General features: G+C 39.4%; 1 protein-coding gene across 1 annotated transcript; it reads right to left on the bottom strand.

Annotated features, from left to right (window-relative positions):
- Window positions 1-309: 309 nt before the first annotated feature.
- On the bottom strand, window positions 310-25,378 carry LOC133536498 (WD repeat-containing protein 5). Its single transcript, XM_061877076.1, has 14 exons — window positions 24,974-25,378; window positions 22,803-22,907; window positions 19,810-19,918; window positions 19,668-19,741; window positions 19,335-19,424; window positions 15,126-15,215; window positions 14,948-15,031; window positions 11,146-11,201; window positions 11,013-11,059; window positions 10,432-10,507; window positions 5,131-5,164; window positions 4,982-5,056; window positions 4,824-4,911; window positions 310-743 (listed from the first exon to the last, which is right to left on the bottom strand). Exons 2-14 carry the CDS (start codon window positions 22,878-22,880, stop codon window positions 643-645), a joined length of 1,002 nt encoding a protein of 333 aa, XP_061733060.1. The 5' UTR covers window positions 22,881-22,907; window positions 24,974-25,378; the 3' UTR covers window positions 310-642.

The raw sequence follows: 25,378 nt of genomic DNA, 5'->3' as shown, positions 1-25,378 counted from the left end.
GAAATATCCCCACAATATACACTCATGGTTTTCTTGGGTGTGCATCTGGATCATTGAAGCACTGTGTTGCCTTCACTGTCTATGTGATGAGGCGTTCAAGTGCACCACGTAACCCCAAGAGCATTTTATGGGTTGTTATAAATAAGCCACCGATGAAACTTATGAGTACCAGCAATTACAAAAAGGTGAGAAACACTTTTGAATTCAACAAATAACTCACTGGAAAGTAAAAAAGTGACGTCTTCGAACTCTTCCTTGGCCAACAAGTCTTCAATAAAATATTTTTAAGTAAACACTAAGCCAAGAAGGTTCCATTGATACCTTTTTTAATAAAAAACAAAAAAAAAACAAGCTTGACATCATTTGGACATGACTACACAATCACAGACATAACAAGCAAAAGTGACCTTTTATTTTTTGTACAAGACCATATTTGAACTTCCGGGTGAGGATGACACATGAAGCACTAAAACCAGGTCGTGAAGACCCACAATACCCACAATTGACTGTCAGGGTGAAGATCTGAATTGAGTTTATTCCGTCCGACACAAGCTCACTGGTCCACAAAAAAAAAAAAGACAAGTCATTTTTGTTTTATACAAAATAGAAAACAAGTTCAAAAAAATGATGGAAGTCGGGTTTTTAGCAATCACTTTTCCAAAGTTTGATAGTTTTGTCGTTTTCTAGCGCCGCAGAAGCGATGATGTTCTCTGTCGGGTGGCAGGCGGTCGAAATGACCACGTCTGGAATAGGATTGGAGAAAAACAATATTATATTCCAATATGGATTTGTAAGCACACACGTAATCATAATCTGGCCTCTCCTACGACTTCAGGGTCTGTGCAGGTTTAACAAGTCAAATTCCTAATACTTAAAGACCATAATGAATAGAATTTAAGACCATTTCACATCCATACGGGGGATAAAGTACAAAGATATAAAGGAAAATCAGAATGGATTGTACCGGTAAGCACCGTATTTTCTGCACTATAAGGCGCACCTAAAAACCTCAAATGTTCTAAAAGCTGAAAGTTAAGTTAAGATTTAGGGCTATATAAGTAAACATTGATTGATTGATTGATTAAGTTAAAAAGTAGCAATGATTGTCACACATACTAGATGTGGCGTAATTATTCTCTGCATTTGACCCATCACCCTTGATCACCCCCTGGCAGGTGAGGGGAGCAGTGAGCAGCAGCGGCGACACGCCCGGGAATCATTTCTGGTGATTTAACCCCCAATTCCAACCCTTGTTGCTGAGTGCCAAGCAGGGAGGTTATGGCTCCCATTTGTATAGTCTTTGCTATGACTCGGCCGGGATTTGAACTAACGACCTACCCATCTCAGGGCGGACACTCTAACCACTAGTACAGTGGTTCTCAACCTTATTTCAGTGATGTACCCCCTGTGAACATTTTTTTAATTCAAGTACCCCCTAATCAGAGCAAAGCATTTTTGGTTGAGGAAAAGAGATAAAGAAGTAAAATACAGCACTATGTCATCAGTTTCTGATTTATTAAATTGTATAACAGTGCAAAATATTGCTCATTTGTAGTGGTCTTTCTTGAACTATTTGGAAAAAAAGATATAAAAATAACTAAAAACTTGTTGAAAAATAAACAAGTGATTCAATTATAAATAAAGATTTCTCCACATAGAAGTAATCATCAACTTAAAGTGCCCTCTTTGGGGATTGTAATAAAGATCCATCTGGATTCATCAACTTCCTTCTAAACATTTCTTCACAAAAAAAAGAAATCTTTAACATCAATATTTATGGAACATTTCCACAAAAAATGTAGCGGTCAGTGTTGTAAGCACAATACCAATGGCGCGCATTTTGCAAAATGCGCAACTGCATTTTGCAAATTTAATGTCAAATCAAATCAAATGTTTATTGGATTCATCACAATACAGTGTACATCCACGACTAAACTACTAAGAAGTGTGGATTCAGGCCGGGTGGCCTACTTCAAGTTCCAGGTAACCCTACATTATTATATTTTATAAATAGTAAACCAAGTTGTGGTAGTCATTTAGTCAGTAGTTCTGTCGTGGATGTACACTGTATAGTGATGAATCCAAAAAACATTTGATTTGATCTGATTTGACATTAAAATTGCAAAATGCGGTTGCGCATTGTGTGAATTGCTCCCATTGGTATTGTGCTTACAACATCAACACTAAATATCGCATTGTTGCATTTCTTTTCACAGTTTATGAACTTACATTCATATTTTGTTGAAGTATTATTCAATAAACATATTTATCGAGGATTTTTGAATTGTTGCTATTTTTAGAATATCTAAAAAAAATCTCACGTACCCCTTGGCATACCTTCAAGTACCCCCAGGGGTACGCGTACCCCCATTTGAGAACCACTGCACTAGGCTACTGATTAGGTTATCAGTGTGCCTTATAATCCGCCTTATAATATATGTGGACCAATATTGAGCCACAACATGTCTCACAACTACGGTAAGCAGCCGCCGACTTCATTTTCCCCCGTAGGAGAAGAAGCGCGCGGTGCATGCTGGGATATATGACAGCGCCAGGTGTGCCGTTTCATTTCCATTTGTGTGTTTAAGTAAAGACCCCAAAATGGCTCCTATTGAGAGACATGATTTCAGGAAAGCAGGAATTGTCACTGAACTGCTAGAACACTGACTCCATTAATGACGTCCCGAAATAGTGCAAAGCAATAATATATCAATAACTCAACGTTGCTCAAAGGTTAATGTCTCACAACACAACACACAAAATAAACATGTAAAGCTCACTTTATTAAGTTATTCCTCGTCCACGAATCCCTCAAATTCTTCTTCTTCTGTCCGAAATATCAAATATGACTATTTATCTCATCTGCGTGAACGACGAAGAAATTGTCCGCAATCGTCACACACACGCCAGCAATCGTCACTCACACGCCAGCAATCGTCAATCACACGCCGACCAATAAGAATTTGGCGGGAGCGGGTCATGGCAGAAGTGCATTGTGGGTCTTGATATGCTAACTGCTATACGCTACTGCTGGAGCTATTAAAATGGATCACATCAACATTGGCGGTAACTTATAAAAACTAAGAAGGACTGAACTAAAATGGCACCGAAAAGGAAATCATGTACTGCAGATTACAAGCTGGACGTAGTGAAATATGCAGCAGAGAACAGCAATCGAGCAGCAGAAAGAAAGGAGGCTAACGGGGCACATACCAGAGGCGACACCGAGGAAGAAGATCTCTTAGGATTTAACGATCGGGAGTGACAGATAGTTTGGTAAACATATAGCATGTTCTATATGTTATAGTTATTTGGATGACTCTTACCATAATATGTTAAGTTAACTCAGCAGGCACCTTCTCAGTTGGTTATTTATGCCTCATATAACGTACACTTATTCAGCCTGTCGTTCACTAATATTTATTTATTTTAAATTGCCTTTCAAATGTCTATTATTAGTGTTGGGTTTTATCAAATACATTTCACCCAAAAAATGTGACTTATACTCCAGTGCGACATATATGTGTTTTTTCCTTCTTTATTATGCATTTTTGGCCGGTGCGACGTATACTCCGGAGCAGTGACGTGCAGTCAGGCGAGGCAGGTGAGGCTTGGCCTCACGTGCCATCATGGAAAGAAATAAAAATGTAAAAACAAAAAAAAATTAAAAATTGTTAGATGTATCCAGTGATTTTACTTTATAAAGTGTTTTTCCATTTAACTTCACCAGTGTTAGATCATTTTTATTCAAAATCGCTGAATTTTCACATTTGCCGTTTAAATACTGAGAAGAGACTTGCGGTGAGGCAGCAGCCAGTTGAGCCTCACCATGGTTTGCGCAATGATTCGGCTAACTGCTGTGCAGTGAGACCTTATTGCTATATGAATGATATTATACATTTCCACAGTTTAGTTAGCTGAGGTATATAATGTACAGTGTATTTTGTCAACAACTGTATGTGCGTAACGTATTTCTTGTGCTAAAGAATCATAAAATGGCTGCAAAGATACACTGTGTGAGGCACCTGTTCTCCCGCCTCATGGTGGTAGAGGGCGCTAGTGATCCCAGGGATCATTCTTGCCATTACTCGGCTGCAGAATAAGTGACAACAAGCTACAGTTAGCAAGTCAAGTGCAGCGGCAGCGATCGTTTATTTTTTACTCTCCTCTGGACTTTTAACATGGAGGATTACATACCGGTATCTAAAATAAAACAGTTTTCTAAACTGGACTTTCAATCGAAGCAGGAGGTAACAAATTAAAGGAAGACCAACGCCGGAGCTAAAAGGTTTGCTTCAGACAGTCATCTCCATTTAGACAGAGACTTTTAAAACTGAAGAAAGATAAGGGAGACTTCTATAAACAAGTTATTGATGCTTTTGATCAGAAGGAGCTGCGCATGGACTTCATTTATAAGTAAAGGTAAGACCATAATGTTCTTTTATTAATTGTGCTTTTTTGTGTGCTACAGTTTGTATGTGTAAAGAATGCTGGTATGAGATTTTAAACATAACCCGTTAACTGCTGCCAATCAAATGGTGAATAAGATACTCTTTAGGGTTCATATGTTTGTAAATCTGACTGTGATGAAGTCAGTCCCTCAACCGCACGTCACTGCTCCGGAGTGACTTATAGTCCAAAAAATACGGTACTTTACTTTAATGGCTATAATGAAACACACAATTAAACATATAAAGTCCACTAGTTTTTTCACTCTACTGGTACTTTAATTCAAATTGTGTGAGTTAAGACTTTTAAAGACCCTGTGGTTAGCCTGTACTTCTACTTTGAATAAAGTGTGGGCTGCATGGAGGGTGACATACCTGTGTGGCCCTGCAGTTTCTGCACAATCTCCTTTGTCTGCAGGTTCCAGATGTACACCATGTTGTCCTCAGAGCCCGACACGATCCACTGCAAGAAAGCATTTTTTTTTTTTTAACACAAACAAAAAACACTTATATATGACCTCGCTCCAACTTACTTTCCCACCCGTGACTGAGAAGTTGGCAAATATGCAGTACTTCTCGTTTTTATGGCCCGTGTACGTTTTCAAACACTGCAGTGTTGGAGAAACAAAGAGTGTGAGAGAGTTCAAAAGTTGGTAGAGGAAGAATTAAAAATCAGTCTCACCTTTCCCTTGCTGTAGTCCCACAGCTTCAGAGTGCTGAGGAGCAAAAAAATGCAACAAATGTTAAACTTGAGTACACATTCTGCCAAAAATGTATTTCTGCAGGTGTGGGGCGCCCTCTGCTGGTCATTATGGACAACAGCCTGGCAGGAGTTTCCAATCAAGTCCGTGGGACTTCACTTTTTAAAATTATTTAGGGCCACAACCACTCGGAGGGCACATGATCACGACTTGGGTTTTCGTCATGATTGTTTTTCTTTCATTTAAAATCTGTCAGGTATAAAATAAGACATGATAAAAGTTAAGGTAACATTTCATTTGTATTTTGCCGTCAAAGGTTTAATGAAAAGGTTGTTTGAATCAAATTAGGAATGTGTAACACTACTTACACACCCTTGCAAAAACTCAAAATAGTTCAATCCTTCTGGTAGCAGCAAACATAGCAGGAACATTTTGCTGTTCAGTCAACACAGACGCCATAAAGTCAACAAAGCTCACATTTATGCATTCACGCACAGCGCCAACATTTTGCTACCTTGATGAGGTGATAGAAAAACATGTATACATATCACACGTGTGCTTAGTCAACACATGTTTATAATAACGCAGGAGGCTTAAAGGGAAACTTAACTTTTTTGGGAATTTTGCCTATCGTTCACAATAATGAGACATGACAGATGGATTTTTTTTCATCCATCCATCCATTTTTTTGCGGCTCTCTTTGATGATCCCAGAAACTTATTTCTGACGCTTGTATTCACCACTTTGTTGTTTCAGTCATTACCCAAGGTTTATGACCATAGGAACCTAGACCGACCTGTAAACCGAGAGCTTCGCCTTCTGGCTCAGCTCAGACGCTTCACCAATCCGTCCGTCAATCTCGCGTTCTATTCTTCCCTCACTCGTGAACAAGACCCCGAGATACTTGAACTCCTCGACTAGAGGCATAACTTCCTTCAATCCCGACCCAAAGGGTGCAGTCCACCCTTTTTCCGGCACAGAACCATGGCCTCAGATTTGTAGGTGCTGATCCTCATCCCAGCAGCTTCACACTCGGTTGCAAACCGCCCTAGTGAACACAGAAGGTCGCAGCCCGATGAAGCAAACAGGACCACATCATCTGCAAAAAGCAGGGATGCCATCCTCTGGCCACCAAACTGGAAACCCTCCACACCCAAACATAATGAACAGGACCGCTGACCAAAGGAATCCCTGGCAGAGTCCAACGTCCACTTGGAACATGTCTGACTTATTACCGGCAATGCGAACCAGACTCCTTGCACAGGGACCGTATGGCCCTTAGCATAGGATCCTGGACCCCGTACTCCTGGAGCACTCCCCACAGGACACCGCAAGGAGTTTTTTTCAATGCATTTTAACTCATAAATGTAGATAAAGACTAGGGATGCACTGAAATGAAAATTTGTGGCCGAAGCCGAAGCCCAATAAAAATTAAACGCTTGGCCGAAGTCCGAATACCGAATAATGAATGCAGTTTTTTATAATTTTTTTAATATTGCATAAATAGCCTAGAATAAATATTTAGAAATGTTTTTTAAATAAAGTAATTTTTTATTGAATATTGACATTTTTTTAATATTCCAGTAGCCTTTGCTTTTCAAAAAAAGCACAAAGTTTTTCATTTATATTAGGCCTTCAAACAAATCATGCATTCCAAAAAAAAATAAAGTGCATTAAAGTGGATAAACCCACAACAAATGAATTATTGTCCTTTTGGCAAAAGTCTGCTTAGCCACAGTAGATATGCTAATAATGTAAACAGAAGGCTCAAGTAAATCTCAATTAAGTGTGTGCTTGTAACCTCATACACTTATACAGGTAGCCTACACAACAGGCTAATAATGTAAACAGAGGCCCCACTAAATCTCAATAAGTGTGTGCTTGTAACCTCATACACTTATACAGGTAGCCTACACAACAGGCTAATAATGTAAACAGAGGCCCCACTAAATCTCAATAAGTGTGTGCTTGTAACCTCATACACTTATACAGGTAGCCTACACAACAGGCTAATAATGTAAACAGAAGGCTCAAGTAAATCTCAATAAGTGTGTGCTTGTAACCTCATACACTTATACAGGTAGCCTACACAACAGGCTAATAATGTAAACAGAGGCCCCACTAAATCTCAATAAGTGTGTGCTTGTAACCTCATACACTTATACAGGTAGCCTACACAACAGGCTAATAATGTAAACAGAGGCCCCACTAAATCTCAATAAGTGTGTGCTTGTAACCTCATACACTTATACAGGTAGCCTACACAACAGGCTAATAATGTAAACAGAGGCCCCACTAAATCTCAATAAGTGTGTGCTTGTAACCTCATACACTTATACAGGTACACAACATATTCCAACGTCACCGCGTCAAAAAATTGCGTCACACGCCACTATTTGGTCTTATTTTTAACTCATTCCACCGAAGGCCGAATGTGGCTTTTTTTGCCATATCCGGCCGAATATATTCGGTTACCGATTAATCGGTGCATTCCTAATAAAGCCCGCTTATAACGGAGCCAATGCGAGGTCCTCTATTCCGCCCACAAAACCCAATGAACAAAACATCCAAAAAGCGCCAACATTACTCCACTTACATTTCCTGACTTGAATAATAACCAAGTATTAGTGATATTGTTATTATAAGCGCCACCACAGATGGATTACAAGCAGATTAGATTACTAGTAATAGCCATTTTCTAGTTTTTGTCAGCTAATGATAACAATATTAAGGCTATGTATCCTCTGTGCTGGCAAAGTCCTCACATCAGCTATTCATCTTAGTCTAGTCAGGGAGGTGACCATGAACCCAATAGTCACTCTGTCAGAATTGCAGCATTCTTCTGTAGAGAGAGAACCTTCTAGAAGGACAATCATCTCTGCATCAATCCACCTATCAGTCCTGCATAGTAAGAGTGGCCAGACGGAAGCCATTTTTTAGGAAAAAAGCTTGCCAACATGCACCTGAAACACTCTCAGGCTATGGGAAACAAAATGATCTGGTCTGATGTGACAAAGGTTGAGAGCAGAAATTAATGATATCATAAATAATATCGTGACTGCACGCTGACATGCTTTCCGTAAGTCCATCACGACAAAAGGCAGCAGCACAGTGCACTTATTCTTGCATCCAACCCAGTGGGAGAAATGGTGATCTTTAGGAAGTAAATAGACTACAGCCAACAAACTCCCACAAAAAAGCTAATGACTTCATCATTTTTACAAAAGACGTGTAAAATAAGAGAGGGGCATGTAGGGATGATGTTCGTTAAGAAATTATCGAAGTCGATTCCATTATCGAATCCTCTTATCAAACTGATTCTTTATCGAATCTCTTATCGAATCCAGATAGGTTGTTGTGTGTGCACTCTCCAAAAGCCGTAGATGTTATGTTATGCTGTTTATATGGAGGAAAAGCGGACGTGACTGAGGACAGCATGCGGACAATAAAGGGAGAAGGTTTCAGGTGAGAGGACGCTAAAGGCACGCCCCCAGTGAGCATGTAGTGCTGCTATGTGCGTTGTAAATACAAAATTGACGACAAACGCATCACCAACATGGATGATGTGCCGCTCACTTTCGACATACCGGTGGAGCACACTGTGGAGAAGAAGGGGACCAGCAGGGTAGAAAATCGATACACACAACGGGGCGAGAGAAGTCGGCATTTACTGGACAACGAGACTGACTTTGAAAATGAAGAGAAGGAATCTGCCGTGTTTAAAGGAGAACTTGCCCACCAGCTGTTCATTTCGGACACAGAAAATGAAGACTGATGGATTTGTGGATGAGGATTGATCAAAAAATAATGTGAGTACATTGATAAATATGTCAATAAAGTACAACCCAACTCAGCTTAGCTCCTGTTGCCTTTTTAAAACAGTGTCCATGCATGCTAGCGTACGTTTAACCTTGCCTGTGCCCAAAAATACGCTGCGCATTATTTATGCGTTAAATACAGCACGGCGCCTTTTAATATGGTGCGCCCTATGGTCGCAAAAATACGGTATGGTGGCTTCGATAAGGGGACCAAGATCTCAAAAAGGGATTTGAATCCATGGAATCGGGTTTTTTTCTTATCAAAGCATCGGGAGAACCGGTTTTCGAACATCATCATCATCCCTAGGGCCATGATGGTAATCGCTTTACATCCTTGTTAGTTGTGAAGTTTGTAATTTTTTAATAAATGCAGCTGACACTAGAGGGGTTACTTTTGTTGAGTTTTTTGATCAAGTAAAAGCACAACTTTGATTTCTTTTTTTTGTCCTGTCCAGCTTCTCAGGCATCTCACACAGTTGATGTAGATGCCCATATCAGCTGTTCAGATGTACTTTACAAAAGAGAAGTGTAGGATACTTCTCTTGTTGTCTTATTTGAATGTGACTTTATTAAATGTATCTATATTATCATTTGGTGCAGCCGGGCCGGAGCAGGAGGGGATAGAAAGAGAAAAAAAGGAAGACAGAGGGGGAAATTGTGGGGATAAGAGGGGGATTAGACAGAGAGACAAAAACAACAACAGCAAATACAACAACAACAATAGAACAACACCAGCACATACATAATATGTACAAATATGATCGTAAAAGTGATAGCAAATAAGCAGTTAGTGAAATAAATAATATAGTAATGACAATGAGCACTTTTACACTAAAACTGGAGCAATACAAATACCAATAGAAAAAGCGCTATTGATCATGAACAAAACCAATAGTTTACCTCTATTATCAACAATAAAGTTGTTCAAATGCAACGATACGTATACATAATGATAGTTAGAAAGATAATAAAAAATAAATAAATAAATTAAAACATTTTTTTACAAAAATTAAAAAATACATAAATAAAAAAAGAAGAAGAAGGAATACCGAAAGATGAAAGGGAAGAGAGAGAGGCAACCTATATTAATCTTGTAGATTGTTATAGTAACAATGGTTTAAGCTCTGTCAATATGCCTTGTGTTACCCAGTTTACCCTAGGGCAACAGCGTTAATATATGTTTGATGAAACAACTTTGATTTCAATGATCTCATTTTAATATTTCCTTATTGGTTTCTTTTGAAAATAGTAGGGAGTTTTTCAATGTGAAAAAAGTAAATTCAATTGTTTAATGGAAAAAAATTGGAGATCTTATTTTCAGGCGATATCAATCAGCTTGATTCGACACTGTGCTTAAACAAGTGGATATTTTAGTCTGCTTAAGATCAGTAACCAACAACATTGGGAGGCAGAGTCAGCAGTCACACTTCACAAACTCAGAATGGAAGTAATTTGGTTACTTACTTGTCGAGTGTCGCAGCCAGGATGTATTTTCCGTTGGGGGAAAACTTGACAAACGACACAGGTGGGTTGTCATCGTCTGCCATAAACAAAATACAAGTTAGACCTTTTTTTTTTGCTCGCCACAATGACACATTTGCTGCAAATGCTACTAAATTAACCGCCGTCTACGAGGGTCAACAACAAACTGGGTCTAAAAACTAACAGCTGTGGCTGTAAGCATTCTCATTGATGAACTGACTCCCCAAGATGGAAGCACCTTTATCTAACTCTGTTTGGTATGAAATCCATGCTTTATGCCATACTGCTGTTTACAATGAACTCATTACCAGCATAAATGTTGACTGAGAAGTTTGCGCCTCCATGTCATGCTGCTGCCGTGCTGTACGATATACTTTCACCTTTCCACATTCCCACACACCTCTAATCAGCATTTAAGTGAAACAATTAAGCTGTCATATTACTACCACCTGCTTCCATTTAACTCCTCGTCCTCTTTGCTGTGTAGCTACGCCCAGACTATAATTAAAGCATTTATGTTGACATCTCCTAATCACTTCAGAAACATTAAAACAATTGTGTACCTATGAGTGTTTTTAAGCACTGCCCAGATGCTGTGTCCCAAATTCGGCTGGTGAAGAAAAAAAAAAAAAAAAGCTATTAGTTCGTAGCAAATGTGACAAATGTGCAATAATAATTAACACATTGTGTTCTTACCAAAGTCCGTCGTAGCTGCTGGACACAATCAGTGAGCCGTCTCTGTTGAAATGGACCTGGAGTAGAAACACATGGTCCATCACTCATTTCCCACTCTTGGCTCAATATCCAAAGTTGCACAAATTACAACATGATCACACACAAAATGTGGTTATAAAAAATCCGCCGATCACACAACCGTTGACTGAAAAAAAAAAAAAATTTTTAGGAAAAAAGGAAATCTAATTTTAGTATTTATCACATTGATGGATTGTGTTTACAGGCTAATTCAACCAATAGGAATCAAGCCGCACTTTTTTTAGATGCAAGAAAACAAATCCGCCAGAAGTGTGTATTAAGGATGTGACAATCGTTTGGCCATATTTCAATATTGCCTGATTTTCAAGAAAAAGTACGTGATTACCATTGATGATTAATGATTTTTTTAAAGCCAATCACAAACGGCGATCCCATCGAGCTGACACTGTATTTTTAGTCATCTGGCTGACAGCAGTTAATTGTGTGTCTCCATACACAGTGTGGAGCCGTTCCCCTAAGCCAGAGGGTGTCCAAACTTTTTCCACTAAGGGCCACCCACAGAAATATTAAGACATGCAGAGGCCATTTTGATATATTTCATTTTCAAACCATAACAAAATATATGGATTATTTTTTTTACCCTTAGGGCTCCCGGGGGCCATAAAGGGTCTAAGTCACTAAAATGCTAAAAACAAGTCAAATTATTATTTGTTTTTTAATTATTTAACGCTTACAGTAAATCTCTACAATATATAGACTTTGGGTTGATATTATGCCTTTTTTTGTCAAAGACAACTTTGTTTTTTAATAATAAAACTGAAATATGCAGTATTTCCCCCACTGCCCAAAACATTCAGAAAGCAATGTTGGATGTGAAGTAATTACAGTCTCAAAAATATCAATAATGCAGGACACCATTGATTTCAATTCATTAATATTTATGAGTAATCTCAGTCAAAAGATAAATAAAATTCATTAAATATATTTGGGATCCAAAAGGTGCCCCACTCAAAATGATACATTTTTATTAGTTTTTTTGACTTAAATTACAAGATCAACTTCAGATATCTCTGTCGATTTCACGTCTTAACTTTTATTTTGTTTGTTTTTATGCTCTTTTGTCAAAGAAAACAATGTTTTGTACGGCAACTACACAATATATGCAATATTTTCCACATTAAACATTTTAAAGTAAAATATTTGAAATAATTGGAGCCTTGAATAGGTCAATAATTCATTATTAGTGTTAGATTTTTTTGATTTTTTTTGGGCGCAATGGCAAAAAAAAAAGAAAAAAACAGCTAACTTTTTGTAGTTAAATTGCACCTTATTCCACTTTTAATGTTTTTTTTTATTTTTGCAATAGCATTTCCAGAAAGTGTGGCGGGCCGGTAAACAATTAACTGCAGGCCACAAATGGCCCCCGGTCCGCACTTTGGATACTCCTGCTCAAAGCTAATAATAATCACTAACACGGCAAATAAACTTGCATTTCTTAGTATCTTAAGGATTTAGCCTTGTCTGGAGGATCCTTGTAGTTCGCTGAGCTCCACACAAGGATCTGGGCTCGAGGGCATTGCAAACTGCTTCAAGATAGCAAAAAATAATGAACCAATCAGGATCGCCGGGCGGGATTTCATAGATGTGACGCAGCGCTGAAGCGACTCTTTGATTCAAACAACGAAGGCGGTGCTGATATTGATTCTGCCATTGCAACTGTTTTATGGAATCTATCGAATATCAGGTTAACTTTTCACTCTGTCGTTATCCAATGTCGGCTGTTCTGTTTTGGATTTCCCAGCCTCGCTCTCATCAGCGTCACGGGTTTATTTCGATGTGAATGGTTGAAGTAGCACGTCATTCAAGATAATGGACAAGTGGTTTATCCAATCACATACAATGATTTGTTTACAAGGCCCCGCTTTCTGAAATATGTCTCCTATTGAGAAGTCCCAGATCCTTGTGTGGAGCTCTGCAAACTACAAGGATCTGGCGAGAGTCAGTTTGGGAGAAGGCTAAATATTTTACACATCAAGGAGCAGGCAAAAATAATAACTATGGTAACAGCTAAGCTATTACAACACCGAGAAATAAGTGTAAATTTAGTAGAGTTTAAGAAGTGTAGGTGGAAGCAAGCAGCTAATAACAGAAAATTAACAGGTGGATAAATACGTCTGGAGAGAGGATGATATAACAGCAACTGTCAGTGTATCAGTACTCAACATGTAAAGTTTTTACCGTATTTTTCAGACTGTAAGTCGCAGTTTTTTTTCATAGTCTGGCCGGGGGTGCGACTTATACTCAGGAGCGACTTATGTGTGAAATTATTAACACATTACCGTAAAATATCAAATAATATTATTTAGCTCATTCACATAAGAGACTAGACATATACGATTTCATGGGATTTATGGATTAGGAGTGAGAGATTGTTTGGTAAAGGTATAGCATGTTCTATGTTATAGTTATTTGAATGACTCTTACCATAATATGTTAGGTTAACATAGCAGTTGGTTATTTATGCCTCATATAACGTACATTTATTTAGCCTGTTGTTTACTATTCTTTATTTATTTTAAATTGCCTTTCAAATGTATATTCTTGGTGTTGGCTTTTATCAAATACATTTCCCCAAAAAATTCGACTTATACTCCAGTGCGACTTATATATGTTTTTCCTTCTTTATTATGCATTTTCAGCAGGTGCGACTTACACTCCGGAGCAACTTATACTCTGAAAAATACGGTAAGTTATCCAAGGGTAGTATCAGTACATGATCAAAAGTAAGTAAAGTGATAAGGTCAATGTTTTTATTTTCCCAAAATGTTGTTCACAAATTCAGGGAGTACTTCCTTGGTGTCAGACAGACTGAGGGGAAAGACCAAAATGATTTTAAAGTGTAGTAGATAGTGGTTTTGGCTTGTCTAGTTCTTGTGTACTGACGAGTTAGGACTAGACGTTTATGGCAGAAATAATAGTCATGATTATTTTGAGTGATATTGCAATCACGATTAATTCCATGATTTTTCATTTGAAAACATGAGTATTTTTTTGTACCACCAAAACTTAACTTTAAATCAATAAAAATATATATAAAAAACCTGGATATGAATTACTTTTGAATAAACTACAAGTAAAATAATAATAGCAATAACAATATATTGAAACAACAGCAATATAAACAATAAAATAAATGTATCCATTTTAACTGTTTTTAATTCAGTTTTTTTTACCTTTTACACTTATTTTACCATCCGAGAGTCTGTGCTTTTTGTGTAAAACCAAATTGAATTAAAAGTGTGTTGACTAAATGCAAAAATCCTCACTTTTAGAGGTACATTACATCTTTGACCAGTATTTTAGGTCAAAGCATAATCATTGTGTGAATGCATTAATAAGTGCTTTGAGTGCTTGTGAAAGGTACTTTTTTGAAACCTTTATTTTAGTAGTCCAGTAATTTTATTGTGGGGGAGGCGGCACACATGTGAAGTGAAAACCCTTTCAGGTGACTATCTCCTGAAGCCCATCGAGAGAATGCCAAGACTGTGCAAAGCAGTAATCAGAGCAAAGGGTGCTTATTTTGAATAGAATATAAAACATGTTTTCAGTTATTTCACCTTTTTTTGTTAAGTATATAACTCCACATGTGTTCATTCAAAGTTTTGATGCCTTCAGTGACAACGTACAATGTAAAAGTCATGACAATAAAGAAAAACACATTGAATGAGGTGTGTCCTAACTTTTGGCCTGCACTGTATGTTCCTTTCTTGTTTACTTTACTTACAGCAGAGACCGGGTCTGAATGAGCTGGCAAAGTTTTCAAACACTTGCCGGTCTTTACATCCCATATTCGGACACTCTCATCAAACTAGGAGGAAGAAAGAAATGCAATAATAACAAATAAATACATCAAAATGCTTTAAATGACTATTTCTATAGTTTACAAGCCACAACAAGCTCACCGATCCTGAAACGATCAGATTGGACTGCGGGTTGAAGTTGCAGCAGAAGACGTAGTTGCTATGACCTTTTAGGGTCTTCAGGCATTTTCCCTGCATACATGAAGAAGGAAGAGCGTTAATTATTAATCCATCATGCGAGATAGATAAACCACACCTTGGATCAAAGTATGTAAAAAACTGAAATAAAGGCAGAGAAGTCCAACTGACATTCCTTATTCAGCAGAATGATATCAAGCGAAGCCACAGCAGTAAAATAAGTGCTTTAGTGTACAAAATATTGCAGAGACAACACTTTCAAACTATTAAGACCAGTGTGACTACAAACACTAGATATTTGTACTCTACAGTTATGTGATAAAGTCTGGATTGTTTTGTTTAACCAATACATAGAATACAGGGGTAAGTATGAAAAGTACTTTTTAACGAGGGGTGGGAATCAAAATTCAATTCGCTTTGATTCAATAAGTGATTATCATTGCAGATGGATAACTTTAAAGGGGAACATTATCAGCAGACCTATGTAAGCGTCAATATATACCTTGATGGTGCAGAAAAAAGACCATCTATTTTTTTAACCGATTTCCGAACTCTAAATGGGTGAATTTTGGCAAATTAAACACCTTTCTGTTTATCGCGCTGGAGGCGATGACGTCAGAATGTGACGTCGCCGAGGTAACACAGCCGCCATTTTCATTTTCAACACATCACAAACACCGGGTCTCAGCTCTGTTATTTTCCGTTTTTTTGACTATTTTTTGGAACCTTGGAGACATCATGCCTCGTCGGTGTGTTGTCGGACGGTGTAACAACACTAACAGGGAGGGATTCAAGTTGCACCACTGGCCCGAAGATGCCAAAGAGTCTGCCGCCAGACCCCCGTTGAATGTGCTGGAGTGTCTCCACATTTTACCGGCGATGCTAAGGCAGACATGGCACAGAGATGTATGGATAACCTGCAGATGCATTTGCAACGATAGTCAACGAAATCACAAAGTTGAGTTTTGTTGATGTTGACTGCCAGCTAATTGATGCTAACATGCTACGCTAATCGATGCTAACATGCTATTTACCGGTGGGGCTAAAGCAGACATGACACAGAGATGTATGAATAACCTGCAGATGCATTTGCAACTATATTAAGTTTCCTTCCACCCACATTTAATGCGAAAAAAAAAATTACCAATCGACGGATTTAGGTTGCTCCAGTGTCAAAAGATGCAAAAGTCCTGATCGTTTGGTCCGCACATTTTACCGGCGATGCTAACGCAGCTATTTAATCGATGCTAACATGCTATTTACCGGTGGGGCTAAAGCAGACATGACACAGAGATGTATGAATAACCTGCAGATGCATTTGCAACTATATTAAGTTCCCTTCCACCCACATTTAATGCGAAAAAAAAAATTACCAATCGACGGATTTAAGTTGCTCCAGTGTCAAAAGATGCAAAAGTCCTGATCGTTTGGTCCGCACATTTTACCGGCGATGCTAACGCAGCTATTTGGCCATGCTATGGCTATGAATAGCGTCAATAGCTATTCGCTCAATAGCTTCACTTTCTTCTTCAATACTTTCATACTCCAACCATCTGTTTCAATACATGCGTAATCTGTTGAATTGCTTAAGTCGCTGAAATCCGAGCTAATGTCGCTATATCTTGCTGTGGTATTCCCATTGTTTGTTTACATTGGCAGCACTGTGTGACGTCACAGGGAAATGGCCAGTGTCTTCGCAGAGAGCGAAAATAAGGCACTTTAAAGCTTTATTTAGGGATATTCCGAGACCGGTAAAATTTTGAAAAAAACTTCAAAAAATACAACAAGCCACTGGGAACTGATTTTTATTGTTTTTAACACTTTTGAAATTGTGATAATGTTCCCCTTTAAGAAGCAAATTCTTTGTAGTATCCTGGATTAAGTTTAGAATCATCCTAGGTCCCAGTCAACCATACTTGAAACACCTTCAAAGTGAAGTTTGCCGAATTAAATCAATTATGAATGTTTCACATTTTGGACATTTTTAGAAGATGCGCGATTAAAAAACATGCGTAACAAATAAATTGTTGCCCGTTAAACTGATGTTTAGATTTGTTAATTAAATTGTTCCAACTTCAGCGGGAACACTTGAGCTTTTTTTTCTTTCTTTAAATACAGAACAAGAAACACGTTTTTAAAGTACCATTGCCATTTACAAAAAATGCAACTTCTCTACAAGGGTGTTGTTTTTGTTCTTCCAAAGTGTAACTTGTAAGAATGTTTTACCCTTAAGCAGGGGTCTGCAACCTTTACTACAAAAAGAGCTACTTTGCCTCCTCTCCCATTCATACTTAATATAAGTAGATTTTCTTTGAAGACTTTTTCATTTTTGGGACGTATTCACAAATTAGTTTACCTACCCAAAAAGCCAGGGGTGCCCACACTTTTTCTGCAGGCGAGTTACTTTTCAATTGATCAAGTAGAGGGGATCTACCTCATTCATATATATCATTTATATTGATTTATTTATGAAAGAGATGTTTTTGTTAACAAGTTAAAGGCGTTTATTGATAATACAAGCTTGTTTAAGACATATAGATTCCTTTCTTTCATTACGACAAGAATATAAGTTGGTGTATTACCTGATTCGGATGACTTGCATTGATTAGAATCAGACAGTTGTGATGATAACGTCCACATTTTCAAATGGAGAAAAAAAAAGTCCTCCTTTCTGTCCAATACCACATGAAAGTGCTTGCTTTTTGGCATCTTATATATCCAACTTTCATACTCGTTTTATACACTTACAAGAAATACATTGGTGGAAAAATCTGTAGCTTGCCAGCTTCTGTGCGCTAGCTTCCTGAGACTCTTATTTTGTTAGCGCAGGCAGGATGAAGCAGCACTTTTATTGTGAAGATAGGAACAGTGCAGTCAGTCTTTGGAGTTTGATGACAGGTAGAGAGTCTGTTGTAATAAAAAGTGTTTCTCGCATTCCTGTCGATCATTTTTTTCTTAAAAATAATCTGGCAGCAGCCAGCGTCATCTAACAAGACTCTTGGGTGCTGTGAATGTCAATCAAGTGACGTCTTAGTGAAGATTGATGATCGCTAATTTTTAGGTCTAGTTTTCTTTAATGCCTGGTTGGCGATGGACTGACACACCCCCGGCTATCGACCGGTAGCTTGCGAGCCACGTAATGGGCACCCCTGCAAAAACCCAGTTCAAGACACATTCACAGACTCACAGACAGTCGGAAATTACAGAATGTTTAAAAAAATGGGTATTTTTCCAATGCCGTTGTTTTAAAACAAATCGACATCAACGAGGCTGAAGAGCCGTTTGTGTTTCCGGAGCCATCGGTTGCCATCACTTGTGATTAGAGATGTCCGATACTGTCGGACTGACGATATCATCGGCAGATAGATGCTTTGAAATGTAATATCGGAAATGATCGGTATCGGTTTCAAAAAGTAAAATGTATGACTTTTTAAAACGCCGCTGTACGGAGTGGTACACGGACATAGAGAGAAATACAGAGCACCAATAAACCTAAAATATCTACGGCTTTTCACACACACAAGTGAATGCAAGCCAACTTGGTCAACAGCCATACAGGTCACACTGAGAGTGGCCGTATAAACAACCTGTAACACTGCTACAAATATGCGCCACACTCTGAACCCACACCAAACAAAAATGACTAACACATTTTGGGAGAACATCTGCACCGTAACACAACACAAACACAACAGAACAAATATCCAGAACCCCTTGCAGCACTAACTCTTCCGGGACACTACAATACACACACCCCTCCTCCCAAACCCACCCACCTCGCCCTCCTCATGCTCTCTCTGGGAGAGCATATCCCAAATTCCAAGCTGCTGTTTTGAGGCATGTTAAAAAAAAATAATGCACTTTGTGACTTCAATAATAAATATGGCAGTGCCATGTTGGTATTTTTTTCAATAACTTGAGTTGATTTATTTTGGACAACCTTGCTACATTGTTTAATGCATCCAGCGGGGCATCATAAAAAATTAGGCATAATAATGTGTTCATTCCACGACTGTATATATTCGTATGGGTTGATATCGGAATCGGTAATTAAGAGTTGGACAATATCAGAACATTGTCAGAAAAGCCATTATCTGACATCTCTACTTGTGATATAAGGCCACACACGCACACAAACACACACGCACACACACCAGAAATTGAGTAATTTACCGAGCTGACGTCCCAGATCTTCAAAGTCTTATCGTCAGACGCAGACACCAGGAGGTTGGAGTCAGACGACCACGCTACGTCAGATATGCCCTGCAGATTTGTAGGAAATTAAAGAATAAAGCAGACAGTACTCACAATAAAACATCTCTAAGTATAAAACCATGCAGTTCAACACAACTGCAAAAACATTTAGAAACAACTCTTATATCGAACCTCATTAGGTCAAACTGGATTATCTAATGTTGCATTTTGTTTTTTTAAAAAGGTCCACATACGGGGGTAACTAACAATCTCTGTACCGAGCAGGAATATCTTATTGACGTCTCAACTTACAAGCTTGTGTCCGGAAATGGTTTTCTCAAACTTGCCGTCGTATGCTCCCCAGATTTTAATGAGTTTATCAGCAGCTGCGGAGATAAAATACATGAACATCCGTCCAAACAATAAAGGGGAAAAAAGAGGATGAGGAACTTACAGGAGCTGGCGAGCCACTCTCCACTGGGACTGAACTTGACAGAGGACACGGCTTTAGTGTGGCCCGCTAGTGTGAACTTCAGGCTGTAGTTGGGCTTGGCAGGAGCGGACTGGAAGTGAAAGTGCAAGAAATGTTACTAAAACAGGCAGTGATTGGATTATTCAATTAGGGCTGGGCGATATATCACAGGTTTGTCTCTGTGCGGTATAGAAAATGACTATATCTTGATATTCGAGTATACGTTCTCACGCAGTTGCTTTTAGGTGCTGGCATTACACTACAGGCTCTTCCCACTCTTTCTTGTCTCTCCTTCTCACATACGTCACATACGTATACGCCCTCGCGTAGCAGAGAGGTAGCAGCATGGGTAACATTAGCCGTGGTGCGAGTGGCAATACGAGAGAAAGAAGCTGCGAGTCTGGTATCAAATGAAGGAAGAATTAAATCCCAAGAAAAACAGCAGGGATGGTTTGGCTTCAAGTGGGAATATGTCGAACAGACAACCATAATTCGTCAAGTGTGGGGCAAAAGCGTTGCTACAAAAAGTAGCATTACTGGTAATATGTAGCATCTTTTGAAAAGTCACCTGCTAAAGAATGAAGAGTGATTATTCCGCATGTCAACATCTCCATTCGGTGCCACACCAACAAAATGCCGAGGCAAGCATTTCCACATCAACACCGTATGAAAAAAAAATAGTCAACAACATAAGGAGATAATGTCCGCAGTAACCTGCTACATAGTGATTTAATTTCGTATTATGCAGCTCATTTTATTTGACACTTATTGAAATATCTTGTGTGACATCCTGCACAAAAGTGCACTTTATTTGTTTTAAACTATTGTAGTGGCGTTCTGTTCAGAAAGTGCACTTTAATTGAGTGTTGTTTTGATATGTCATCTTGGTGACATCATGCACAAAAGTGCACTCATAGCTTGTTTTAAAATATCTCTGAAAATCTCGCACTTTCTGTTTTGAAATTAAATGAATGTGTGTGCCACTGCTTAATAACTGTTTCATAAATACACTTTTGCTGAATTGACTTAGTTGTGATTTCCTTCTCTGCATGAAAGTTTAAAATGAGCATATATTAATGCAGTATGAAGACTGGTTTAATGTAGACACATAGAATCATCATACTGCTGTGATTATATGCATCAAGTGTTCATTCAAGGCTAAGGCAAAACATTGAGATATATATCCTAAAAATATAGAGATATTAAAAAATTATATACTGAAGGTCTTAAGTGTTGTACGTGCATAAATAAATGATAAATGGGTTGTACTTGTATAGCGCTTTTCTCCCTTCAAGGTACTCAAAGCGCTTTGACACTACTTCCACATTTAACCATTCACACACACTGATGGAGGGAGCTGCCATGCAAGGCGCTAACCAGCAACCATCAGGAGCAAGGGTGAATTGTCTTATTCAGGACACAACGGACGTGACACGGTTGGTACTAGGTTGGAATTGAACCAGTGACCCTCGGATTGCGCGCGGCCACTCCCCCACTGCGCCTTACAAATGTTTTAAATTATATTTTCCTCTAAGATTATTTTCTCTTTTTTGAGAATTGTTGAATATTCTTGAGTAGCAGTTTATAGTTTGTTTTGTGTACAATTTTAGCTGTTTGCAAATCCACTATGTCGTGGAATTTCAGTATTTTTGATTCAATAAATAAAAGGGTTTATATGTTCTCTGTATACAACATTATGTATTATTTTAACTGATCTTTTTTGTAACACCATTAGTGAATGAAGTGTATTTTTGTAGTTATTTCCCCATATTTCTACACAATAACTCAGATATGGTAACACCAGCGAGCAGTAGAGAATAGGAAGTGATTTTTGGTCTAGAACATGGGTGTCAAACTCTGGCCCGCCGTGTAATTTAATTTGGCCCTTGAGGCAATATCAATTTAGCATTAGAGCTGGAACGCCGGTGTTATACATGGTCGGTGCCGCTGTGTAACACCGCATTCACCGCTAATACTCATACTTGCCAAACCTCCTAATTTTCCCGGTAGACTCCCGAAGTTCAGTGCCCCTACCGAAAATCTCCCGGGGCAACAATTCTCCCGAATTTCTACCGATTTCCACCTGGACAACTATATTGGGGGCGTGCATTTAAGGCACTGCCTTTAGCGTTCTCTACAACCTGTCGTCACGTCCGCTTTTCCTACATACTAACAGCGTGTCTCATAATATTTGTGGCTTTTACACTCACACACACGCACAAGTGAATGCAAGGCATACTTGGTCAACAGCCATACAGGTCACACTGAGGGTGGCCGTATAAACAACTTTAGCACTGTTACAAATATGCGCCACACTGTGAACCCACACCAAACAAGAATGACAAACACATTTTGGGTGAACATCCGCACCGTAACACAACAGAACAAATACCCAGGACCCCTTGCAGCACTAACTCTTCCGGGAAACTTCCAGCAAACTGACCAATAATTAACGTTTTATTCATGCATTTTTTCTTGCTGCTTCAAGGCTTGAATGTTTGGTTCATTCATTATTGTTATTTTATTTTCAAATGTATTATTAGCCAGTGGAAAAAAAATTATGTTTACCTCAGAAGATTGCAAATAGAAAAAAAGGCATAACATTTTTATTTAAATTTTATTTGATATGCCATTGATATTTTTTTAATTATAATTATTATTATTTGAAAATGGATTTTGAATGTCACTAAAGTTATATAAGCCTTGCTTGTTCAATATTTAATGCAAAACTTGTTTGGGTCCCTATTAAAAGGTTAATTTGTTCAACCTTGGCCCGCGGCTTTGTTCCGTTTAAAATTTTGGCCCACTCTGTATTTGAGTTTGACACCCCTGGTCTAGAACATGTTTTGCTTTATTCATTATTGACGTGTTTCTTGCTACTTTATGTTGTCTATTTTTTACATGAAGACTATGAACAAGAGTTCAGAAAAAGCACATGTTAAAAAGGCAATCTACAGTTCAAGAGTATGGCCAACCTTGCTCTGACTGGCGGATGCTGACGGCGCCACTGGAGGTTTTGTGTCCGTCTCTGGTTTCTTGTCTTCTGTTGCCATGGCGATGAAGTGAGCATCAACTGGACACTGCCAATAAGTGTTCAATAGTTAATACAATTCGTTGAAATCAATGTTTTGGCATGTCTATTAAATTCTTCCAAAACTGACGCTGATGGTCGACAACTTGGAAATTGACAATCACAGTACAATATGAAAAATAACAATCCATCCATCCATTTTCTACCACTTCTCCCTTTTAGGGCAGCGGGGGGTGCTGGAGCCTGCCTATCTTTAATAAATTGAAAACATTTTACAAAAAAAAAAGAAGATGCCACCAAACCAGACGGCCAAGATCGGTTCGCAGCAGAGTGTCAAGCGACTGGGACGGGGATCAGCACCTCCAAGTCCGAGTCCATGGTTCTCACCCGGAAAAGGGTGGAGTGCCATCTCCGGGTTGTGGAGCGGATCTTAAAATATCTCAGCCTGGTTCACAAGTGACGGAAGAGTGGATCGTGGGATCGGTGCAGCGTCGTCAATAATGCGGACGCTGCATCGATCTGTTGTGGTGAAGACGGAGCTGAGCCGGAAGGCAAAGCTCTCAATTTACCAGTCGATCAACCTTCCCATCCTCACCTATGGTCATGAGCTATGGGTTATGACTGAAAGGACAAGATCATGGGTACAAGTTGCCGAAATAAGCTTCCTCCACCCTTAAAGGCCTACTGAAAGGATATTTTCTTATTCAAACAGGGATAGCAGGTCCATTCTATGTGTCATACTTGATCATTTCGCGATATTGCCATATTTTTGCTGAACGGACTTAGTAGAGAACATCGACGATAAAGTTCGCAACTTTTGGTGGCTAATAAAAAAGCCTTGCCTGTACCGGAAGTAGCAGACGATGTGCGCGTGACGTCACGGGTTGTGGAGCTCCTCACATCTGAACATTGTTTACAATCATGGCCACCAGCAGCGAGAGCGATTCGGACCGAGAAAGCGACAATTTCCCCATTAATTTGAGCGAGGATGAAAGATTTGTGGATGAGGAAAGTGAGCGTGAAGGACAAGAAAAAAAAAGAGAAGGCAGTGGGAGCGATTCGGATGTTATTAGACACATTTACTAGGATAATTCTGGAAAATCCATTATCTGCTTACTGTGTTACTAGTGTTTTAGTGAGATTATATGGTCGTACCTGAAAGTCGGAGGGGTGTGGTAACGGGTGTGGTGACCGCCAGTGTCTCTGAAGGAAGCTACGGAGGAGGCAAGAGATGACAGCAGGAGGAACAACACAAGGTCCGCTCACGTTTACGGTAAGAGCCGACTTATTACCAAAATTTTCTCGCCGAAACCTGTCGGTTGACATGTGGTAGAGAACCATGTTCGCTTGACCGCTCTGTTCCATATTAAAGCAGACATTTTAAGCCGTGATCGGTGCTGGAAGAACATGTCCGCTACATCATCATTCTGTGACGTTTTCAACAGGATACTTCGCGGGAAATTTAAAATTGGAATTGGGTAAACTAACCCGGCCGTATTGGCATGTGTTGCAATGTTAAAATTTCATCATTGATGTATAAACTATCAGACTGCTTGGTCGCTAGTAGTGGCTTTCAGTAGGCTTTTAAGAGATGGAGTGAGAAGCTCTGCCATCCGGGAAGAAGCCGCTGCTCCTCCACATGGAGAGGAGCCAGATGAGTTGGTTCGGGCATCTGGTCAGGATGACACCCGAACGCCTCTCTAGGGAAGTGTTTCGGGAACGTCCGACTGGTTAGAGGCCACGGGGAAGAACCCAGGACACAATGGGAAGACTATGTCTCCCGGCTGGCCTGGGAACACCTCGGGATCCCCTGGGAGGAGCTGGACGAAGCAGCTGGGAAAAAGGGCAGTCTGGGCTTCCCTGCTTAGGCTGCAGCCCCCGCGACCCGTCCTCGGATAAGCTGTGTAATGACGTTTAGCCTGTCTTACGTTAGCTAACGAGCTAGCACCCCCAGCAAAGTTAAAACTCAATCATTTCCAGCATTTAGGTGAATGAAAATACGGAATATACATGTTAAAGGTTATAAAATGACATGAAAGGTGTGGTGATGTTGACAATCTGCGTCCGCGGCCTTGCATTCACACAATGAGGCGTCGCTCACTAGTCCATACTCACGGGGATTTAATGGAGTTTCGAAGCCTTCTTGTTGCTCTTCATAAATATTGTTAAAAGCCGCTCATGTGAGATTTAGTCAGCGGGTTAGAGGGAGCCGAGCAGGCTTGCTGTTGAGGTCTTGTCGCGGAGGAACTGCGAGGAGAAGCGGGGAATGTGGCGCAGTGGCGGCCAACGCGCATGCGCGATTTCCATATTAGGTACGGAGAGAGAGGAGGGATAAAACGCTAAACACGTTTTTTTCGGCAAAAAAGTGGTCTTATGCTGATTAAAAACCCATAATCATACGCAGCTCATGTAACCGAGAATCCAGCGAGAAGGAGCGAAAGCACAGAAGAACCGAAGGCAGGAATTTGAGGCACGTCATTATATACGACGGACTCGTTTTCTCCTCAAACGTGGGTTACA

The sequence above is a fragment of the Nerophis ophidion genome, linkage group LG17, assembly GCF_033978795.1.
Source record: "Nerophis ophidion isolate RoL-2023_Sa linkage group LG17, RoL_Noph_v1.0, whole genome shotgun sequence".
NCBI classification, from domain to species: domain Eukaryota; kingdom Metazoa; phylum Chordata; class Actinopteri; order Syngnathiformes; family Syngnathidae; genus Nerophis; species Nerophis ophidion.
Note: the sequence above shows the minus strand (reverse complement) of the source record. Positions and strands in the feature narration are given on the sequence as shown.

Excerpts from the sequence above, each read along its gene's own strand:
- LOC133536498 (XM_061877076.1), bottom strand. The coding sequence starts at position 22,880 with ATGGCAACAGAAGACAAGAAACCAGAGACGGACACAAAACCTCCAGTG. Across the intron at positions 19,742-19,809 it reads AGAGTGGCTCGCCAGCTCCT|CTGCTGATAAACTCATTAAA; the intron begins GTAAGTTCCTCA and ends TTATCTCCGCAG. Across the intron at positions 15,032-15,125 it reads ATCTGATCGTTTCAGGATCG|TTTGATGAGAGTGTCCGAAT; the intron begins GTGAGCTTGTTG and ends TCTTCCTCCTAG.